The sequence below is a fragment of the Callospermophilus lateralis genome, chromosome 1 (genome assembly GCF_048772815.1).
Source record: "Callospermophilus lateralis isolate mCalLat2 chromosome 1, mCalLat2.hap1, whole genome shotgun sequence".
Classification (NCBI taxonomy): Eukaryota; Metazoa; Chordata; class Mammalia; order Rodentia; family Sciuridae; genus Callospermophilus; species Callospermophilus lateralis.
The window spans coordinates 24,792,920-24,811,261 of record NC_135305.1 but is presented as its reverse complement, the minus strand read 5'-3'; the positions used below and the strand labels follow the sequence as shown (position 1 = coordinate 24,811,261).

The 18,342-nt window shown below is 38.2% G+C and overlaps 1 protein-coding gene across 4 annotated transcripts in view; it reads right to left on the bottom strand.

The window, feature by feature from the left end:
• Window positions 1–391: 391 nt before the first annotated feature.
• Window positions 392–18,342, bottom strand: part of Tnpo3 (transportin 3) — a 90,586-nt gene continuing 72,635 nt past the window's right edge. Inside the window, exons 21-24 of one of the 4 annotated variants that reach the window (XR_013088634.2) lie at window positions 16,898–17,010; window positions 7,094–7,185; window positions 5,523–5,565; window positions 4,128–5,303 (exon numbers count right to left, since the gene is read on the bottom strand). Coding sequence is in view for 3 of the 4 variants with exons in the window: in XM_076833410.2 (XP_076689525.1) it covers window positions 7,125–7,185; window positions 16,898–17,010 (174 nt within the window). In the remaining variant the exon portion in view is untranslated. Of the gene's footprint in view, window positions 444–4,127; window positions 5,304–5,522; window positions 5,566–5,666; window positions 6,812–7,093; window positions 7,186–16,897; window positions 17,011–18,342 lie in introns of those variants that run through there. The other 3 variants (XM_076833410.2, XM_076833392.2, XM_076833404.2) reach the window with 3 other exon arrangements.

The window sequence follows — 18,342 nt, the reverse complement described above, 5'->3', positions numbered from 1 at the left end:
GGTGTGCAGTCTAAAATCCTGTCTGAATCAACTTTCCCTTAGGAAGTGGTGAAAAAGGGAGGCCTGGGATTCTAGCTACATTTGGGACCAGTTAGTCTCTTATCCTCATGTATATTCATATGCTATTAGATAATGTTTGAATATGAGATAGCTCATGAGTATAATTTTCTGGACTGACAATTTATTGTTTTATCATGGAAAATTTTAAACATTTTTGAAAATTGGAAGGATAATAGAAAATCCCATGTAGCAGCTTCAATAACTATCAGTTTATAATCAATCTTTCTTATCTAAATTTCCATCCATACTCCACACCAAGATTATTTTGAAGCAAATCCAGAAAATAACATTACATGTGTAAATATTCACCATGTGTCTTTAGCCCCATGTATGCTAGGCCAGCACTTTACCATGAGCTACACCCAAGCCAAGACAGGAACATTCTGGAAAAGGAAAAAGAAAAAAAAAAAAGAGTACATGGCTGGGGATATGGCTCAAAAGAGAGTATATGATTTACAATGCTGCTTGTTGACTTTAACTACCAGTAGTTCCTCCACAGTTAAGTCCACTCCCAACCCCTGCTTTTTTTGGTGCTGGGGATTGAATCCAGGGCCTTGTGCATGAGAGACACTCACCAACTGAACTGTATATCCCCAGTCCAACCCCCTGCTTTTCTATATTGTCATACGTATGGTGTTTTCAGAATTATTAACCTGTACCCCCTTAAGAAACTTTACCTAGGGTCTCAGTTTGCAGTCATTTACAAGGTTAGCACCTTTACTGCCCACTGGTCTGTACAATTCTATTTCCTCTTGACAAGCTTTAAGCTTTGGAGATGTCCCATATTTGCCAACCTCTCTCAAACAACTGACAAATATGGAAATACTGTCTCACATTCCCTGATGGTATTACTCAGCTAAATTTAGCCAGGGAATGTCCTCCCAGTTCAATATAGTCCTTGTCTCTGAAGGCAGCCCTTGGTATCTGCAGCCCTTGGTGTCTTGGAGAATAAGGAGACAGAGTAGATGAATTAGGGAAGCTTGGAAGAACTACATGCTTTATATGAACACTGGTAATCCAGTACTACTTATATCTTCCTTGGCTTTCTATTTTCTTTTCAATTTCTTAAAAATGAAAACACTAGGCCAGGCACAGTGGCACATGACTATAATCTCAGTGGCTCAGGAGGCTCAGGCAGGATGACAAGTTCAAAGCCAGCCTCAGCAAAAGTGAGGCACTAAGCAACTCAGTGAGTCCCTGACTTTAAATAAAATACAAAATAGGGCTGGGGATGTGGCTCAGTGGTTGAGAGCCCCTGAGTTCAATCTCTGGTACCTCTCCAAAAAACAAACAAACAAAACTGTCATTTCCTCTAGATTTCTGTTGTGGTAGTCAGTTGTGGATAAATTCAAAAGAAGTGACAGACATGCGCTCCAGAGGTAAAGGGAGAACCATACATTCCCTTCTTGGGATCCTCTTGGTAGTGGCTTGACTGCTTTGGTGACCAGTGCTGTTGTTTTAGGTTGGAATCCAGAGAACACTGATGCTCACGGTTCTGGGAATGAATACATCCCACATACACAGGAGTCTCTCTTCCTTCTTCCAAGTACCTCCCTCCTTCTCCATCAAGTTTATCCTTGTATGCAAGGAAATATTCCTTTAATTCAAGACTCCTTCCTCTTATCAGCTCTTCAATGACATCAAGAACATACCTCTTTTCAGTCTTTTTACAGGAGAGGATACTGATGGTTGTTTCCATTTTTGCTAAGGATCTGTTCTTGGAAGGACACTTTATTTGCTGGTAATATATGCCCCCCAAATCAGACCTACTTTGTCACATGCTCCAGATCTTGGCTCCAACTTAGTAAAATGATTCACTTAAATCAGGGTTATACACGGTGGATATGCACAATAAATTTGAGGTGTTGATGCCATTCAAAAGCATAGGTGCCTTTACATTTTCAGTCATCAATCTTTAATCATTCCTTCCAAACATGTACATAAAAATTGTAAATTCTTTTTTAGTAGTCTTACTGGGAATAGTCCCAATGGGTGATTTGTGTTTCATGTAACTAAAATTTCTTGGCTTATCCAATACATTTAACAGATAATTTGTGGATAAATTCCAAAGAAGTGACAGACATGAGCTCCAGAGGTAAAGGGAGAACCATACATTCCCTTCTTGGGATCCTCTTGGTAGTGGCTTGACTACTTTGGTGAGACAACTTAGATAAGTTGTCTCTCTTTGGGGAGACAACTTAGATCTTAGATAAGTTAGGGTACAGTTAGCTGACCTGCACATATGGGAGAAAGATGGTAGTTCTACTTCCTCTAGATAATGCCATGCAGGAACACAAATAAGACTATATTAGATTAATTCTTTCAAATCTATAAGGCTCACAGGAAATATACTATGAGGCCCTGAGCCATTAATGACAGGGTTCAGCTTTCAAAGCCATAGCTATAGAGAGGACATTCTTGACATTAACTAGAATACGCATTCCACATGCTATTTATTCAGTAGCTAGGGAGGGCCAAATGAAGCATTCCACATTTTTCAATCCAGGATATAACTTCTTGTGAAAAAAGCCAAATTCCTTAAACAGAGCAAAGTCAACTGGTTGTTCAGCAATGTACAGTTGGACTAGGCTTAAACGTTTTATTGTTTAACCAAAACATGAGAGGGATGGCTAGGGAACTGTGCTGATCCCCAGGATTTGATAATCTCACTCCACTCTTTCACATTCACGGTTTTTGCTCTCCTAATAACATCTCTTTAGAGAGTAAGACCCTGAATACCACGGATTCAAGTAATGCTGAAAGGTCTGCTTCACTGATTGTAAATATCACTCTGCAGCTTGAGGAGTCAAGCCCGGGAGTGAAAAAGTTAAAAGTGACACGGTGAAGGAAAAGGCAGAGAAATGTCAATCCCAACAATACTGCCAGATGTTATCAATGAGAGCCAGTTCAGTAGTCAGGGATATTAGCTCAAAGCCTAATTACCATAACATAATGTTTGATTCCACTTACATAAAACTCAAGAAAATAAATTTAGTAGTAGAAAGCAGATTGCTAGGGTGGGAGAGAACAGGAGAAAGCCATCACCTAGGGACTCTCGGGAAAATTGGTAGGTAAAGAATATGTGAACCATTGGGGGAGTGGGAACTGGGATAGAACCCAGGTGCTCTAAGACTCAGCTACATTTCCAGCCTTTTTATTTTTTAATTTTGGGAAGGGTCTTGCTAGGTTGCCTAGGCTGGCCTGGAACTTTTGATCCTCCTGCCTCAGCCTATTGAGTCACTAGAATTATAGGAGTGTACCACCATGCCTGATCTTATATGTTATCTTGACTGTGGCAATGGTATCATAGGTATATCATGTCAAAGCTTATTAAACTGTATACATTCTGTGCAGTTTAGCCAGGCACAGTGGCACACACCTACAACCCTAGAGACTCCGGACATTAAGGCACAAGGACCACAAGGCAAAGTTAGCTTCAGCAACTTAGTGAGACCCAATCTCAAAAAAAAAAAAAAAAAAAAAACACAACAGTTAGGAATGTAGCTCAATGCAAAATGTCCCTGGGTTCAATCCACAGTAGCTTCGCTCCCCAAAGGTGCAGTTTATTGTCAATTATAGTTCAATAAAACCATATATATGTATACACTTAAAGCCTTATCATTAACAAAAATATATAGCTATATGTGTGTGTGTATATATATGTAGGTACACATATATACATAAGTAAAAGACCAGCAGCTCTGTAGTTAAGAACAATCTAACTTAGGGGACCATGGAGGAGAAAAGCAAGCTTGCTTCTAGTTTACCATGAAGGAGTGGCTTCCTTTTTTACCTTACTGAGGTGACATGAAAGGTGTGAAGAGCAGCATGAGGAGCTTTAGGGTGAACTAGAAGAATAAAGCCTGCAGAAAGCCACTTCCCTGCAGAGTCTATGGTACAGGGCAAGGGCTTGACCTTTCAACTCCATACCCAGCTGTCTATGAGGTACCAACTAAAGTTGCTTACTTAGTTGCTCTGACCAAATCATTTCAGAATTGGGAGGTAGTAAATGGAAGTAAAAACAAAGAAACACTGATTACATTTTAAAAATTTATTGTCTTTTTTTTTTTTTTTTTTGCAGTTGTTTTGTTGCTGTTGATTTGTTCTTGAGATGGCCACAACACCAGACAGAACAGTGCCCTCAAATCTAATGGCTGTGCAGGGCTACACTCCTTTTAAACATTAAGATCCGTTTGGGCTTCCTGATTTGACCCTTATCCCCACAAGAAGTCAGTTAGTTTCCACGCTTTTTAGTAAAATACAATTAGCCCTATAAACACTTTTGCTTCTCCCACCCTAATTTTTTTCCTCATGTCTGTGGGTGAATAGTTTGCTAAGGAAAAAAAAAAAAAAAGAAAGAAAGAAAGAAAGAAAGAAAGAAAGAAAGAAAGAAAAACTAAACAAAATACACATTTATATCCTATCTCCCCTCCCCACCTCAATACCTCAATGTGGCTCTTCCCCCTCAAAGACTGACGACAACCTCATGGGGATTGGTAGTGGATTCAGAGATTAAACAGGGTCAGGGATGGGTTATACATAAATATGAATTTTGACCCTGGCTGGTCCTGAGTATCACCGACATGACCATGACTTATAGAAGAATAGGCTTCTTGTCATAACAACTCAAGGCAGGAAGAACAGTTGGGGGAGGAATATTTCTATTCACATATGTTAAAGTTGGGAAGTGGAGGGAGAGTAGGAGAGGGAAAGAAGGTGAAACAATAGAAAATTCTCAGAGATGACCCTGACCCTTTACTTCCAACTGTAGCTATTTAAAATTCATTTGATTTCCCACATTTTCCCTAAGTGAATATTTTTGTTTCACATCAAGTCCTCACTTTTGTTTTTCTATGTGTACTGCACTTAGCGTGTTGTATCTGTGTATACCATTTGCTTATCAGGCGAATGTTTCAGTACTGGTTTCAGTTTAGCTTTCCTTTTTTTTTCCTTTTTTATTTCCTTGAAATTGTTTTTCCTTTTAGAAACAAGTTCACCAGGAAACCAGCTCCCCTCCCCACCACGCCGGACAGGCTGCAGCCATCTTTTTTAAACCGCGCTGATTTTCCCTCACACCCCCAAACAGGAACTCCTCAGGACGCCTGGGAAGGCTGGAGTCTCTCCCTGTCTGGGTTGGACACCCTGGGGGCAGTGAAGGCCCCTCTGCCGCGTCGGAGGTTTCTGATTGTGGGACACAGTCTGAGTTTTGTTTTCTTCCTGTCTTCTAATTAAAAAAGACATTCCTGACAAGAAGAAAGAAGATAGTCAATAACTGTGCCCAAGAAGCTAGTGAGCATTTTATAAAAGAAATCTCAAGGCAGAGGTTTCTATAATTGCTCAGGCATCACATTCTGTATTCTGTCATGATACCTGTTAAGGAAAAAAGCAGCAACAACAATAAAAAGCAGCAACAACAATAAAAAGTTAAATTTTTTAAAATCTATGATCTTAAGGGAACTTACTTTAATGAAATGCTGCTTGAGTGCATCTCCAATGCTGACTGGACTGTGGAAACAGGGATGTGTGGGTGGGATCAGGAAAAAGCCAAATGAAGAGCCCAGGCCTTCCATTTCAAACCAACCAAAAAAGCTCCACTTTTAAATAAAGACGTTTCATTATGATTTACTTTGTAAGAAGGCTTTACCTATTAACAAAAGCTTTTAAACCACTGATTTAGACTCTATGGAAGGAGTAGGTATAGAGGTGTTAAATGAAATTGTTAAAAAGTGAGGACACTGACACCAGAATGTCAACACTTGAATTATGGCTCCATCAGTTACTAACTGACACAATTAGGCAAACTGTTAAACATCTCTGAACTTGAGATCCTCATATGTAAAATGAGAATAGTAGTAACTAACCTAGAGGATTGAATGAGGATTTCTTAGTTAATACATAAAGATATAATACATAATATATAAAAAATGCATAGTAGTATGAGATACCCAGAAAGTGCTCAATAAATACAGCTATGAACATCTATAGCAGTCCATGAACAACACTTTGAGGTGCATCTCTGTTATCAGAAACACATGTAAAACCCAATGATCCCAGATTATATTACTCATTAAAAACAACAAAGTTTAGAATAAATTTTGATGTGGCAAGTCACTGCTGAATGTCACTTTGAGTTATTAATGCTTTTACCACAAAAACTACAGGTCAGGGCCCCAGATTCAGAGAGAATTGCCTTCTACGAGAATAAACTCTCCTTAATATGTTCAAAGGGGCTTAATATGTCAAAGGGTGCCCATTGTGGTGACACACCCCTGTAATCCCAGCGGCTTGGGAGGTTTAGACAGGAGAATCGCGAGTTCAAAACCAGTCTAAGCACTAGCACTTAGGCTATGAGGCACTACGCAACTCGGTGAGACCCTGTCTCTAAATAAAATATAAAATAGGGCTGGGGATGTGGCTCAGTAGTTGAGTACCCCTGATTTCAATCCTCAGTACCAAAAAAACAAAGGAACAAAAAACCTAGCACCCAAATTCTACTACCAAGATTTTCCTCAGCTAAGCTTCTTGCTTTGCTTTGTAATAAGCAGACAGGAAACAGGAGAAGAAAAACAATGACCAAAGAGGCTATTTGTTTCCTGTACCACCTGCTGGTCAAGGCACAGCATTTCAGTATTTTTTAAAAAAAAGGCAGTAAGAACAAGCTCCATGCTCATCATATCTGGAAGGTCAGTCCTAGGAGGATGGTGTCATGTTATCAAAGTCAACTTCTGGCCAGCACTGTTTCCATCAGTAGCTAGGTTAAAAGTAAAGATACTTATTTGATTTGTTACCACACTCATTATAGTAGTTATTTTGTTATTCAAGTAAAAATGACATCCGAATACACTAGCAATTATATGGCTGCCATAGCTCAAAAAATGAGGGCCCTGTATTCCCCAGTTGTGTGGTACAGTTAAACTCTTAAAGTCTTTTTCTAACTCTAGCTACAGGACTGGTCCCATGATGGGCATTAAACTTCTCCCCATCCCCAAACCTCCTAAAAGCTCAGGAAAAGCTGGAAGCACATACTACTCACCTGGGTGACAGGCACAGTACAGGAGTGTGAGCTATCGAAACAATCTGGTGAAGTCTCGCAAGGCCCAGCAAACTTGCTTACATTCCTCAGCACTAGAAGAGAAAAGGCAGGTGGTTCTTGACTGAGGAGAGACACATAGTCCATAAAGAACTAACCATGACACTGAGGCACACTGAGGATGGTCCCAACTCTGTGAGGAGTGTCCACTGTCTCTTGATTCTGCTTCAGATCTTTTTGTAACCCAAGGTAAAAACAGACTAGTATAAATGAGAACAATGATAAACTTGGCGGTCCCTGAAGAGCAGACTTTGGAGACAAACTGCCTGAGGTTGAATCTTGGCCCTGCTGTATCCTTGGGCGAGTTACCAATCTTTGCCTCAGTCTCCTCATCTATTATCTACCTCATGCTGTCCAGAGAATTCGATTTGTTCATATAGGTAAAATGCTTATTTTAACAGCATGGTGAAGAAGGCAGCATTCAAGAAACACCAGCTGCCACATCAACACTTTGCTGAAGTCCCTGACACATATACAAGAAATTTAGAACCCCCAAAATAAAATAGCAAGCATGTTCACTTAAGGCTCTGGTCACTGAACTTTGAACCACACTACAACAGTTAGATACCCTGGTTTATTCATTCTCTCCCAAAGGCAGATTCTTTTTACAAAGCCCAGTCCAGCAACTAAGTCTCTATCAGTTATAGATTTTCTAATTAACAGGTCACTCAGGGGAAGGAGTTTAAGGTGTGTAGAAAGGGAGAAAGGGGGAGCAGAACTTGGTCTTCAGGCAAACACTGGAGGACAAACAGTAAGAAGAGTCCAATATTCACCTGCTTTTTTTCAAAAGGTTCCCTTTATCCAAAGCTGTCACCAGGAAACACACTGATGCCAGCTTTATTCTTTAGTGTCATGTCTTCATAAGTTTTTGCTAACTGAATCTCGGGCTAAGTTAAAACAGTGAAAAAGGCAGCACTTTCTAACATGCCTACCCTTCTGTGGAGTGCTTTCCCTTCTGAAAACTCAGGGATCAGGGTCTATGCCTAGGATTCAATTCTCTCTTATAATGGCTGAACACCAGAGGAAGGAACTGCTAACAGTGACCCAACAGAGAAGAAGATGAAATCTGAGTAATTTCTTTGAGTACCTACATCTAGATTTCCCTACCCATTGTAAGGTTGGTCTGAAACATTAACCCATTCAGTCCCAAGTTTTCAATTCTATATAGAACAATGGGACATAATGAATTAAGAACTTTGATTTAGACATATATTCATTATTTGATCCAACATAATATTCTAGAGACTTTCCTGTAGTCTCTCTCCATCCTAAGAATGTAATGAAAATGAGAAAGGTCTTCTGGTTTTATTGGCAATCTGCCACTTCCTTTTTGTGGACTTAACAAAGTTCAATAAAAACATTGTACTTCCCAGTCTGTCATTCATGCTCCCAATGTCAGGAGAGAGGAAGACCCAAGGAGGCTGCTGTGTGATGTGCTATGACCAGGGCTAAGACAACAAGAAACCCTGACAGCTGAAGACTCAGGATTCCTTAACTGTCCTAATGTCCTACATGTTTAAGAAATTTAATCCCTTTCAACCCAAGATCTTGGTTTAATCTCAAAGAGAAATAACTCCATCATTCACTTTTTTTTTTTTTTTTTTAAAACCAGGGATTGAACCCAGAGGTGCTTAACCACTGAGCCATACTCCACCCAAGTCCTTATATTTTGAGAGTCTCATTAAATTGCTGAGGCTGGCCTTGAACTTGTCATCCTCCTGCTTCAGCCTCCTGAGTTGCTGGGATTACAATTACAGGTATGTGCCATCATGCCCGGCTTCTTGTTAGCCTCTTTTGTGGTACATGAGAAAGGGTATTGAAACCAAAAATACAAGTACAGGAGAACTGTGATAAACAAAGCAAAATGAGGGGTGAGTCACAGTGTTTTAAATCAGCTCCATTTCTGCTCCTGACCCTATCAATGATTGTATGGGTGTCAAGAGCTTTAGCCAAATGTTGAACTTACAGAGCCTTTGGTGAATAAACCCACAGAAATGGATCAAAAATCTCCTGGAATGCTAGCACTATTTTTTGGTTCCTGCCTCAGTCCTTCTGACATTTGTTAGTTCTTGGTTTCTAATCATATTTATTTGAACTGCCTTTATTTTTCTAGGTTCTGTTTTCTGCTAGTCCACAATTCCAATCATTCTACCATACTTCTGAATACTTTCACAGTCACTATTTCTTAAGCCTCGTCACTCTAGGGGTGTACTGAGAAATGCAACGCTTTTGATCTGATGCCCTGGTATGGAGAATAACCAAGCTCTCACTGATGACCTGACCAGGGAGACACCTCCTATTGGCCTCTAGTTCCATTGTCAATTCTTTCCACGTTCAACATCTTTTAGCTTAAAGACCTATATGTAAATGGTACTGTCACAATAAGATAAAGAAAGGAAAATGATGGCATGATTTTTTCTGTTCCAATTACTCTTTGACAGAGATAGGGTCATCTGGTGTTTAGAAAGCAAGAACGATATTCTAGAATGAAAGGTCCCAGCTTTCTTCATGTTGACCAACTTAAAAAGCCAGGGAAGTAATTGCCAGTACCATTTGAAAAGCAGGCTTAGACTTGCCGAAATGAAACTGAACCAGTTCACCCTCCCTGTTAAGATGGCAAACAAAGCAGCATGTTGAGGCAGGACTTACAGGACCTTAAAACCAAAAGGGAGACTGAGTCATGCAGAGATTCAAGGGCAACAGGCATACCAGAGAAAGAGAGGACGTGAGCCATTTCAAACCCTCTTTCTTATACCTTAACATTACCTCTTACTTCTGTTCATTTCCCACCATTATGTCACAGTCTACTACAGCAGGAGCTGTAAAACTTGTTTTGCAATGAAAGATCAGGTAGACAACCTAGGTAGTGTACTTTATTTTCCCATATCACAGGGCCAAGATTACAGATATTTTTTGTTTACAGTCTTGTTTTAGGTACTTTTCCTTGCCCCTTTCCTTAAACAAGGGAATAATACCCACGACCTTGATTTCCAACTTAAACTATTGCTCTATCTGTCATATACTAGCCCTGTCAAGAGAATTTGGGTTTGGTGGAGACTTATTCCATAATGTGTGGGTGGCTGCCTTAGAGCTGGCAAGAGACACGCCTCAGCTAGTCTTGCAAGTATATAATGGCATTTTGGCAGTTTCTTTTTTAAGAAGGAGTTAAAAGTCACTGATCACCTACTATGTGCAAGCTCTTCTTTAGATTTCCATTTGCTATTTCACAATAACCTTATGTGCTAGGTAGAACTAACTCTGTATTACAGAATTAACTAAAGTTTCAAGTAACAGGGTAGTGGGACAAGATTCAAAATAATATATTTGACTCTTAAGCTCAATCCTTTGAGGCTTTTCCCTCCTAGGCTCTCATTTGCTTAGAAATCGGAGCCAATATGATTGTGCCCTTCTACTGACCAGCACTACATGGAATAAAGCAAAACAGAAGTAGAGAGAAGCATCTGTTACACTACTTTCATCTGCAACAGCTTATAGGTAGAATACTACTTTAACTGGGAAGATTCATAGTTACAAAGGTTGTCATGTTATTTTTCAGTCATGCATGTCACTTGATCTATAGTTAAATATCACTCACTTCTAGGGCATGAAGTTAAGTCACTTAATAAGCTACAAATAATAATAATGTTAAAATCCCAAAGCTACTCCATGGTTTGGGATTTTAACATTAAGAAAAATTTGGGGTATACAAAAGGAAGAAAAAGGAAACTGTTTTTAAAGTGACATTAAGAAATCAATTCTCAGGCTGGGGTTGTGGCTCAGCAATAGAGTGCTTGCCTAGCAATTCGGAGCCCTGGGTTCGATCCTTGGCAACACATGAAAATAAATCAGTAAAAGGTATTGTGTCCAACCACAATGAAAAAATAAAAAAATATTTAAAAAGAAAGAAAGAAAGAAATCAATTCTCAGACCAAGGGTGTAGCTCAGTGGCTACACCCTTGCCTAGCATGTATGTATAAGGCCCTGGGTTCAATACCTAGCACCACACACACACACACACACAAAAAAAAACAAAACAAAACAAAAAAAAAAACTCCCTCCCCTTCCATCCTGGTCCTATGTATAATTTTCCAGCAATTTACTATACATGAAGTAACATATATATACAAACACATATACATACAGACATATAGTACAATAAAAAACTACAAAAAATTGATGAAAGACATTAGCCAGGCATGGTGGCACACACCTGTAATCCCAACAACTCAGGAGGCTTAAGCAAGAGGCTCACAAGTTTCAGACCAGCCTCAGCAATTTGGCAAGATCCAGTCTCAAAATAAATATATAAATAGGACTGAGGGGTATAGCCAGTGATAAATCACCTTGGGTTCAATCCCTAGTAAGAAATAAATAAATAGATAGATGATAGATAGATAGATAGTCTGGGGACACTAGAGATCAACATGAAAAACGAAAAAACTGGGTCACTACCAAACATCACATACAAAAACTAAGTCATAACAAGACCTAAAATTATAACTCTTAGCACAAAATCTAGGGGGAAAACTTTATGACATTATATTTGTCAATGATTCTTGGATATGACAACAAAAGCACAGGCATAGTGGTGCACACCTGTAATCCCAGTGACTTGGAAGGCTGAGGCAGGAAGATCACCAGTTCAAAGCCAGCCTCAGCAAAAAACTAGATACTAATAAGCAACTCAGACCCTGTCTCTAAACAAAATACAAAATAGGGCTAGGAATGTGGCTCAGTGGTTGAATGCCCAAGTTCAATCCCCAGTACCCGATCCCCCAAACTTAAAACTTCTGTGCATCAAAGGACACAATCAGCAGGATGCAAAGGCAGACTATAAAATGGGAGAAAATGTTGTATGCAAATCTGATATACCTGATAAGGAGTTAATGTCCCAAATATATATAAGGAACTTCTTCTACAATCTAATGACAAAAGATATCTAATTTAAAAGTGGTCAAGGAACCTGAATAGACATTTCTCCAAAGAAAATATACAGATGGCTAATATGCATATGAAAAAATACTCAACATCGTTCATCAAAACCACACCAAGATATTTATGTCATACTACAAGTGAGATGCCAAGGTGGCTGCCATTAAAGAAACAAAATAACAAACATTGACAAGGATGTGGAGAAGGTAAAAGCAATGCTGGTGAGAAAGAATAATGGTGCAGCTGTTAGGAAATAGTATATGATGGGTCCTCAAAAAATTAAAAATAAATTCACCATAGACACAGCAACTTCACTTGTGTGCATAAATCCAAAAGAAATAAAAGCAAAGTCTCAAAAGACATTTCTACATCTGTTTATGGCAGGATTATTCACAACAGCCAAGAGGCTGGAGACAACATAAATGTGTCCTACAGAAGAATGGAATTATAAAATACATGCATATAAAAATATTATTTAGCCTTAAAAAAAGGAAGGAAATTCTGGTACATATAAAAAACATGGCTGACCTCTAAGGACATAAAAAATAAGCCACATGAGGTAGTCAAACTCAAAGAAACATCAAATAGGGTGATGGTTTCTAGGAATTGGGGTAAGCAGAGAAAAGGGAATTGTTACTTAATGGGCACAGTTTCCATTTTACAAGATAAAAAATATTGGAGATATGTTTATATTGTTTTGCAACTATTTCTTTTTTGAGTGAGAGCTACTGGGGATTAAACCTAGGGGCACTTTATCACTGAGCTACATCCCCAGTCCTTCTTGTTTTTTATTTTGAGACAGAATCTCACTAAGTTTCCCAGGCTGGCCTTGAACTTGTGAGCCTCTTGCTAAGCCTCTTCCTAAGTTGCTGGAACTATAAGTGTGTGCCATCACATATGGAAATATGAACATACTGAGCTGCACATTTAAAAATGGTTAAGCAGGGCTGGGGCTCAGTGGTAGAGCACTCACCTGGCACACACTGAGGCACTGGGTTTGATCCTCAGCACCACATAAAAATAAAATAAAGATATTGTGTCCATCTACAACTAAAAAATACATTTAAAAAAAAATAATAAACATGGCTAAGCACTCATAAGTCAAATGCATTCCTATACATGAGTGAGGAATTCACTGAAAGAGAATTAGGAAAACTGCCCCATTCACAATAGCCACACACACAAAAAAAATTGGGGTATCAATCTAACAAAAGAAATGAAAGACCTCTACAATGAAAACTATAGAACACTAAAGAAAGAAATTGAGGAAGACCTCAGAAGATCTCTCATGCTCTTAGATTAGGGTGAAGCAGAAGGATCTCAAGTTCAATGCCAGTCTCACAAAAAGTGAGGCACTAAGCAACTCAGTGAGACTCTGTCTCTAAATAAAATACAAAATAGGGCTGAGGATGTGGCTCAGTGGCTGAGCGCCCCTGAGTTCAATCCCTGGTACAAAAAAAAAAAAAAAATCCCAATGATATTCTTCATAGAAACAGAAAAAGCAATCATAAAATTCATTTACAAAAAATAAGAGACCCAGAATAGCCAAAGCAATCTTTAGCAAGAAAAATGAAACAGGAGGCACCACAATACCAAACCTTAAATTATACTACAGAGCCATAGTAACAAAAACAGCATGGTGTTGGCATCAAAACAGACATGTAGACCAATGAGAATAGAAGACACAGAGATAAACCCACCTAAATACAGTTATCTCATACTAGACAAAGTCACCAAAAAAAAAAAAACATCAGAAAAAAGATAGACTCTTCAACAAATGGTGTTGAAAAAACTGGAAATTCATATGTAACAAAATGAAATTAAACGTCTATCTCTTACCCTGCACAAAAATCAACTCAAAGTGGATCAAAGACAGGCACTAGAACAGAGACCCTTGGCCTAATGGAAGAAAAAGTAGGCTCAAGTCTTCCCCATGTCAGCTTAGGAACTGACTTAGGAAGTCAACTTAACAAGACTCCCAAAGTGCAAGAGGTAAATTAAGAATCAATAAATGGGATGGACTCAAACTAAAAAGCTTCTTCTCAGCAAAGGAAACAATCAATAATGTGGAGAGCCTACAAAATGGGAAAAAAATCTTTACCACATGCACCTCAGATAGAGCATTAATTTCCAGAATACATAAGAACTCAAAAAACTCAACACCAAAAACAACAAACAACACAATCAATGGGCTAAGGAAATGAACAGACACTTTGCAGGAAGAAGAAAAACAATCAACCAACAAATATATGAAAAAATGTTCAACATTTTTAGTAATTTGAGAAATGCAAATCAAAACTGAGATTCCAATTCACCCCAGTCAGAATGACAATCATCAAGAATACAAGAAACAAAAAATGTTGGCGAGGATGTGGAGGGAAAAGGTACACTCAGACATTGCTAGTGTGACTGCAAATTGGTGCAATCACTATAGAAAGCAGTAGGAAATTTCCTAAGAAAACTTGGAAAAAAATCACCATTTGATCCAGTTATCACACTCCTCGGTCTATATCCAAAGGACTTAAAATCAGCATACTACAGTGTACAGTGATACAGCTTAATTCACAATAGCTAAATTATGGAACCAACCTAGATGCCCTTTAACAGATGAATGGATAAAGAAATTGTGATAGATATTCCCAATGGAATAATGCTCAGTCTCAAAGAAGAATGAAATTATGAACTTGTGAGCCTCTTGCTAAGCCAGTAAATACAAGGAAGTAGAGAATATTATGCTAGATGTAATAAGTCAATCCAAAGAACTAAAGGCCGAATGTTTTCTCTGATACATGGATGTTAATTCACAATGGGGGAGGAGACAGAGGTATTTTGGACTAGACAAAGGGAGTGAAGTGGGTGAGGGGATTTTGGGAGAGGAATGATAGTAGAATGAATCAGCCTTTATTACCCCATGAGCATATATGATTACGTGACCTGTGTAACTCTATACAACATACAACCAGATGAATGAGAAGTTATACTCCACTTATATATGATGTGTCAAATGCATTCTGTCATGTATAATTAATCAGAACAAATTAAAAATATGTAAAAATGGTTAAGATGATAAATTTTAAGTTATATATTTTATTATAAAAATTGTTTCAAAAGTTCAAATTGAGTTATGTAATACCATTAGCTTCCTTTACAAAATGTTTTGTATATTTTTTGTACCAGCACATGTACATCTTTTTCTTTTTTAGTGACTATTTACTAGTACAGTCATACCATTAATTATTAAACATGGCAATTAAAATATTTCCAATTTTTTTTTCACAATTGCCAATCTCACTTCAACACTTATTCTCTGACCTTATCTTTCCATACTTGTTTAAGCCATTGCCTGAAATTTATTAAAAATTCTAAAGATTGTTCTTGCAAAAAGAAGTATCAGTTATAAAATCCAATTTAAATTGCTGACATTAATATTATTGAAGACCATACAAGTCTTATAGAGTTTGATTCAGTGATTATATTTTAAGACAAATATTCAAAGGAAAAAAAATGCTACATCTTCAAAGATTCTACATCTTTGAAACAATCTTTATAAAATATATATAACTTAAAATTTATCATCTTAACCATTTTTATATATTTTTAAATTTGTTTTTAAATGGCACTGGGGATTGAACCCAGAAGAACCTGACACTGGGCTACTTCCCTACTTTCTTTTTTTTTTTTTTTTTTTTTGAGACAGGGTCTCATTAAGTTGCCCAAGCTGGCCTCAAACTTGCAATCCTCCTGCTTCAAGCCTCCTGAGTAGCTGGGATGAGAGGTATTACAAATCATGTCTAGATACAGTTCTGTTATTATCTCTAACACCAAAAAATATATAAATAAAAATAAAAATAATCTAACTACCCATTAATAAAGAAATTAAAAGGAAATCAAGTAACACCTCTATGGATATAAGATGGTAATTAGGAAGACCATTAAATAGGTTACTATTCACAATCAAAATGTACACACAAAAACTTTAAGCTATAATCCAGAAATTGTGATCAAGTAGCTGACTCAGGGTCCTAAACAACATCCCAGAGAGATGTTTTATGTGTACAACTGTGAAATTAGAATTTGAATATCTTTAGGCATGGGGAAAATTCTCATTCACTGCAGTCTACATTTCCCTTTAATACTTTATAACTAATGCTTCACCTATTCAGGAATCTGCATTTTTTTTTAAAAAGATACAATTGAACCCAGTGTTTTAGGCATGCTAGGTAAGCACTATACCACTAAGCTACATCACCAACTCAGAATCAGAATCAGTGTTCTTTTTGGGGGGTGGTGAGGGGGAGGTACCAGGGATCGAAATCAGGGCACTTGACCACTAAGCTACATCCCCAGCCCCTGTTTTGTATTTAATTTAGAGACAGGTTCTCACTAAGTTGCTTAGCTCCTCGATTTTGCTGAGGCTGCCTTTGAACTCAAGATCCTCTTTCCTCAACCTCCAGAGCCGCTGGGATTACAGGGGGTACACCACTGTGCCCAGCCAATAGCATTCTTGATCCCTGAACATGGACTAAAAGGGACTCAGAAAGGTAAACACTGATCTCCTGATTGCATTTTCTTTTGGGATAGGTAATGCCTCCTCTTATTCTTAAACCAGTTTAGTTGATATGTATGATGTGATATACAGAAATATATAGTATGGTGATATTCCCCCCAGATTGGTTTTTAATGCCAATTTGTGCAGTCTCAGACTAAAAGAAACTAAATTGTGAATTTACAATAGCACAGAAGAAACATAGATGTTTTATTCACATATCCCAGATGCTATTCACACTCATTTCACAAGCCTCTGGCGTCACTCACCTAGTGACTTGCTTGTGGAAGTCTGTAAGTTGTTTGTGTGTCACTGTAACAGCTCCCACAGTTGTCTCCTTTGGCAAACCTTTCAAAGAATTCTCTAACCATCGACAAAAGGTCTGTATGAGGAAAAAGGATAAGAATCTTAAAAGGAGCCAGGGTTTACATGTCTGAGACTTTATAGGTATTAGCAAAACCACACAGGTTTTCCTTAGCATTTTCCCCCTAGACTTGAAACAAGTAAAGGAATTAACAAAGTACTATCTTTATGCCCTCAAATGCTCTGGGTTGATATAGTCTGCAAATGCAAGCCTAGACTTCCCTTCAGAGGGGGAGCAGGCATGATTTCAGATGAAGTCCTTCTACACTTTGGAAGTGAAGCCTTTTCTATATAAGCCATTATTCTGTTTCTGTCATTAAACTTACACAATATTTAAAAAATTAAACAGATGTCACAAAACTCCAGAGCCTATATAGAAAAAAATTCAAAAATAAAATTTCAGACATAAGAAAGAATAGGGACAAAATGTATACAAAAAAAGTAAAGGGACGCAGTGCCTAGAAAGTGGCAGCAGTCAGGCCACTATCACCATGTCCTTGCAGGCTGATTTTGACAGGGTTGCAGAAGACATGAGAAAGCGGAAAACAGGACTAAATAATGAGGTACTGAAAGAATTCTATAGGCTTTACAAACAAGCTATAACTGGAAATGTTGACAGGAACATCTAGCAAAGTACTGTATAAAATGCAAAGTCAAATGAAAAGCTGGGAACCTTCAAACAGGGTTGTTGAAGGATGATTCTACTTCTTTTATTCTTTGTAGTACTGGTGATTGACTCTAACTATGCTAGGTAAGCACTCTACCAATGAGCTACATCTCCAACCCAAGTATCTATACTTCTAAAGCAAAAGAGCTGACAGAAAAATCTGGAATTCAGAATTAGCAGATAAGACATTTTTCCTTTGGCTGGGCACAGCGGCGCATGCCTGTAGTCCCAATGGCCCAGGAGGCAGAGGCAAGAGGATCAATTGAAAGTTCAAAGCCAGCCTCAGCAACTTAGTGAGGCCCTAAGCAACTTAGCGAGACCTTGTTTCAAAATAAAATATAAAAAGGACTGGGGAATGTGGCTCATTGGTTAAGCACCCCTAGGTTCAATCCTGAGTACAAAAGAAAAAAAAATTTTTTTCTTTCCTTTTGAAGACTTCAATAATAGTGTCATTGCCTAACATTTGGGGAGGAAATGGACTGTTAACTAACTCTATGTATCATGTATATTTTTGCTATTAGCATGAACCAAAACACTTAATTAGGAGTAGGCTAAAACTACATAGTCCACTAAACTTTATATGCTTATACCAGGTGAATTTGCCCCAGGGTATGGATCAGGCAGGCCATCTATGGACTGAGACCTCTGAAACTATGAGCACAAAATAAACGTTTCCTCCTTTAA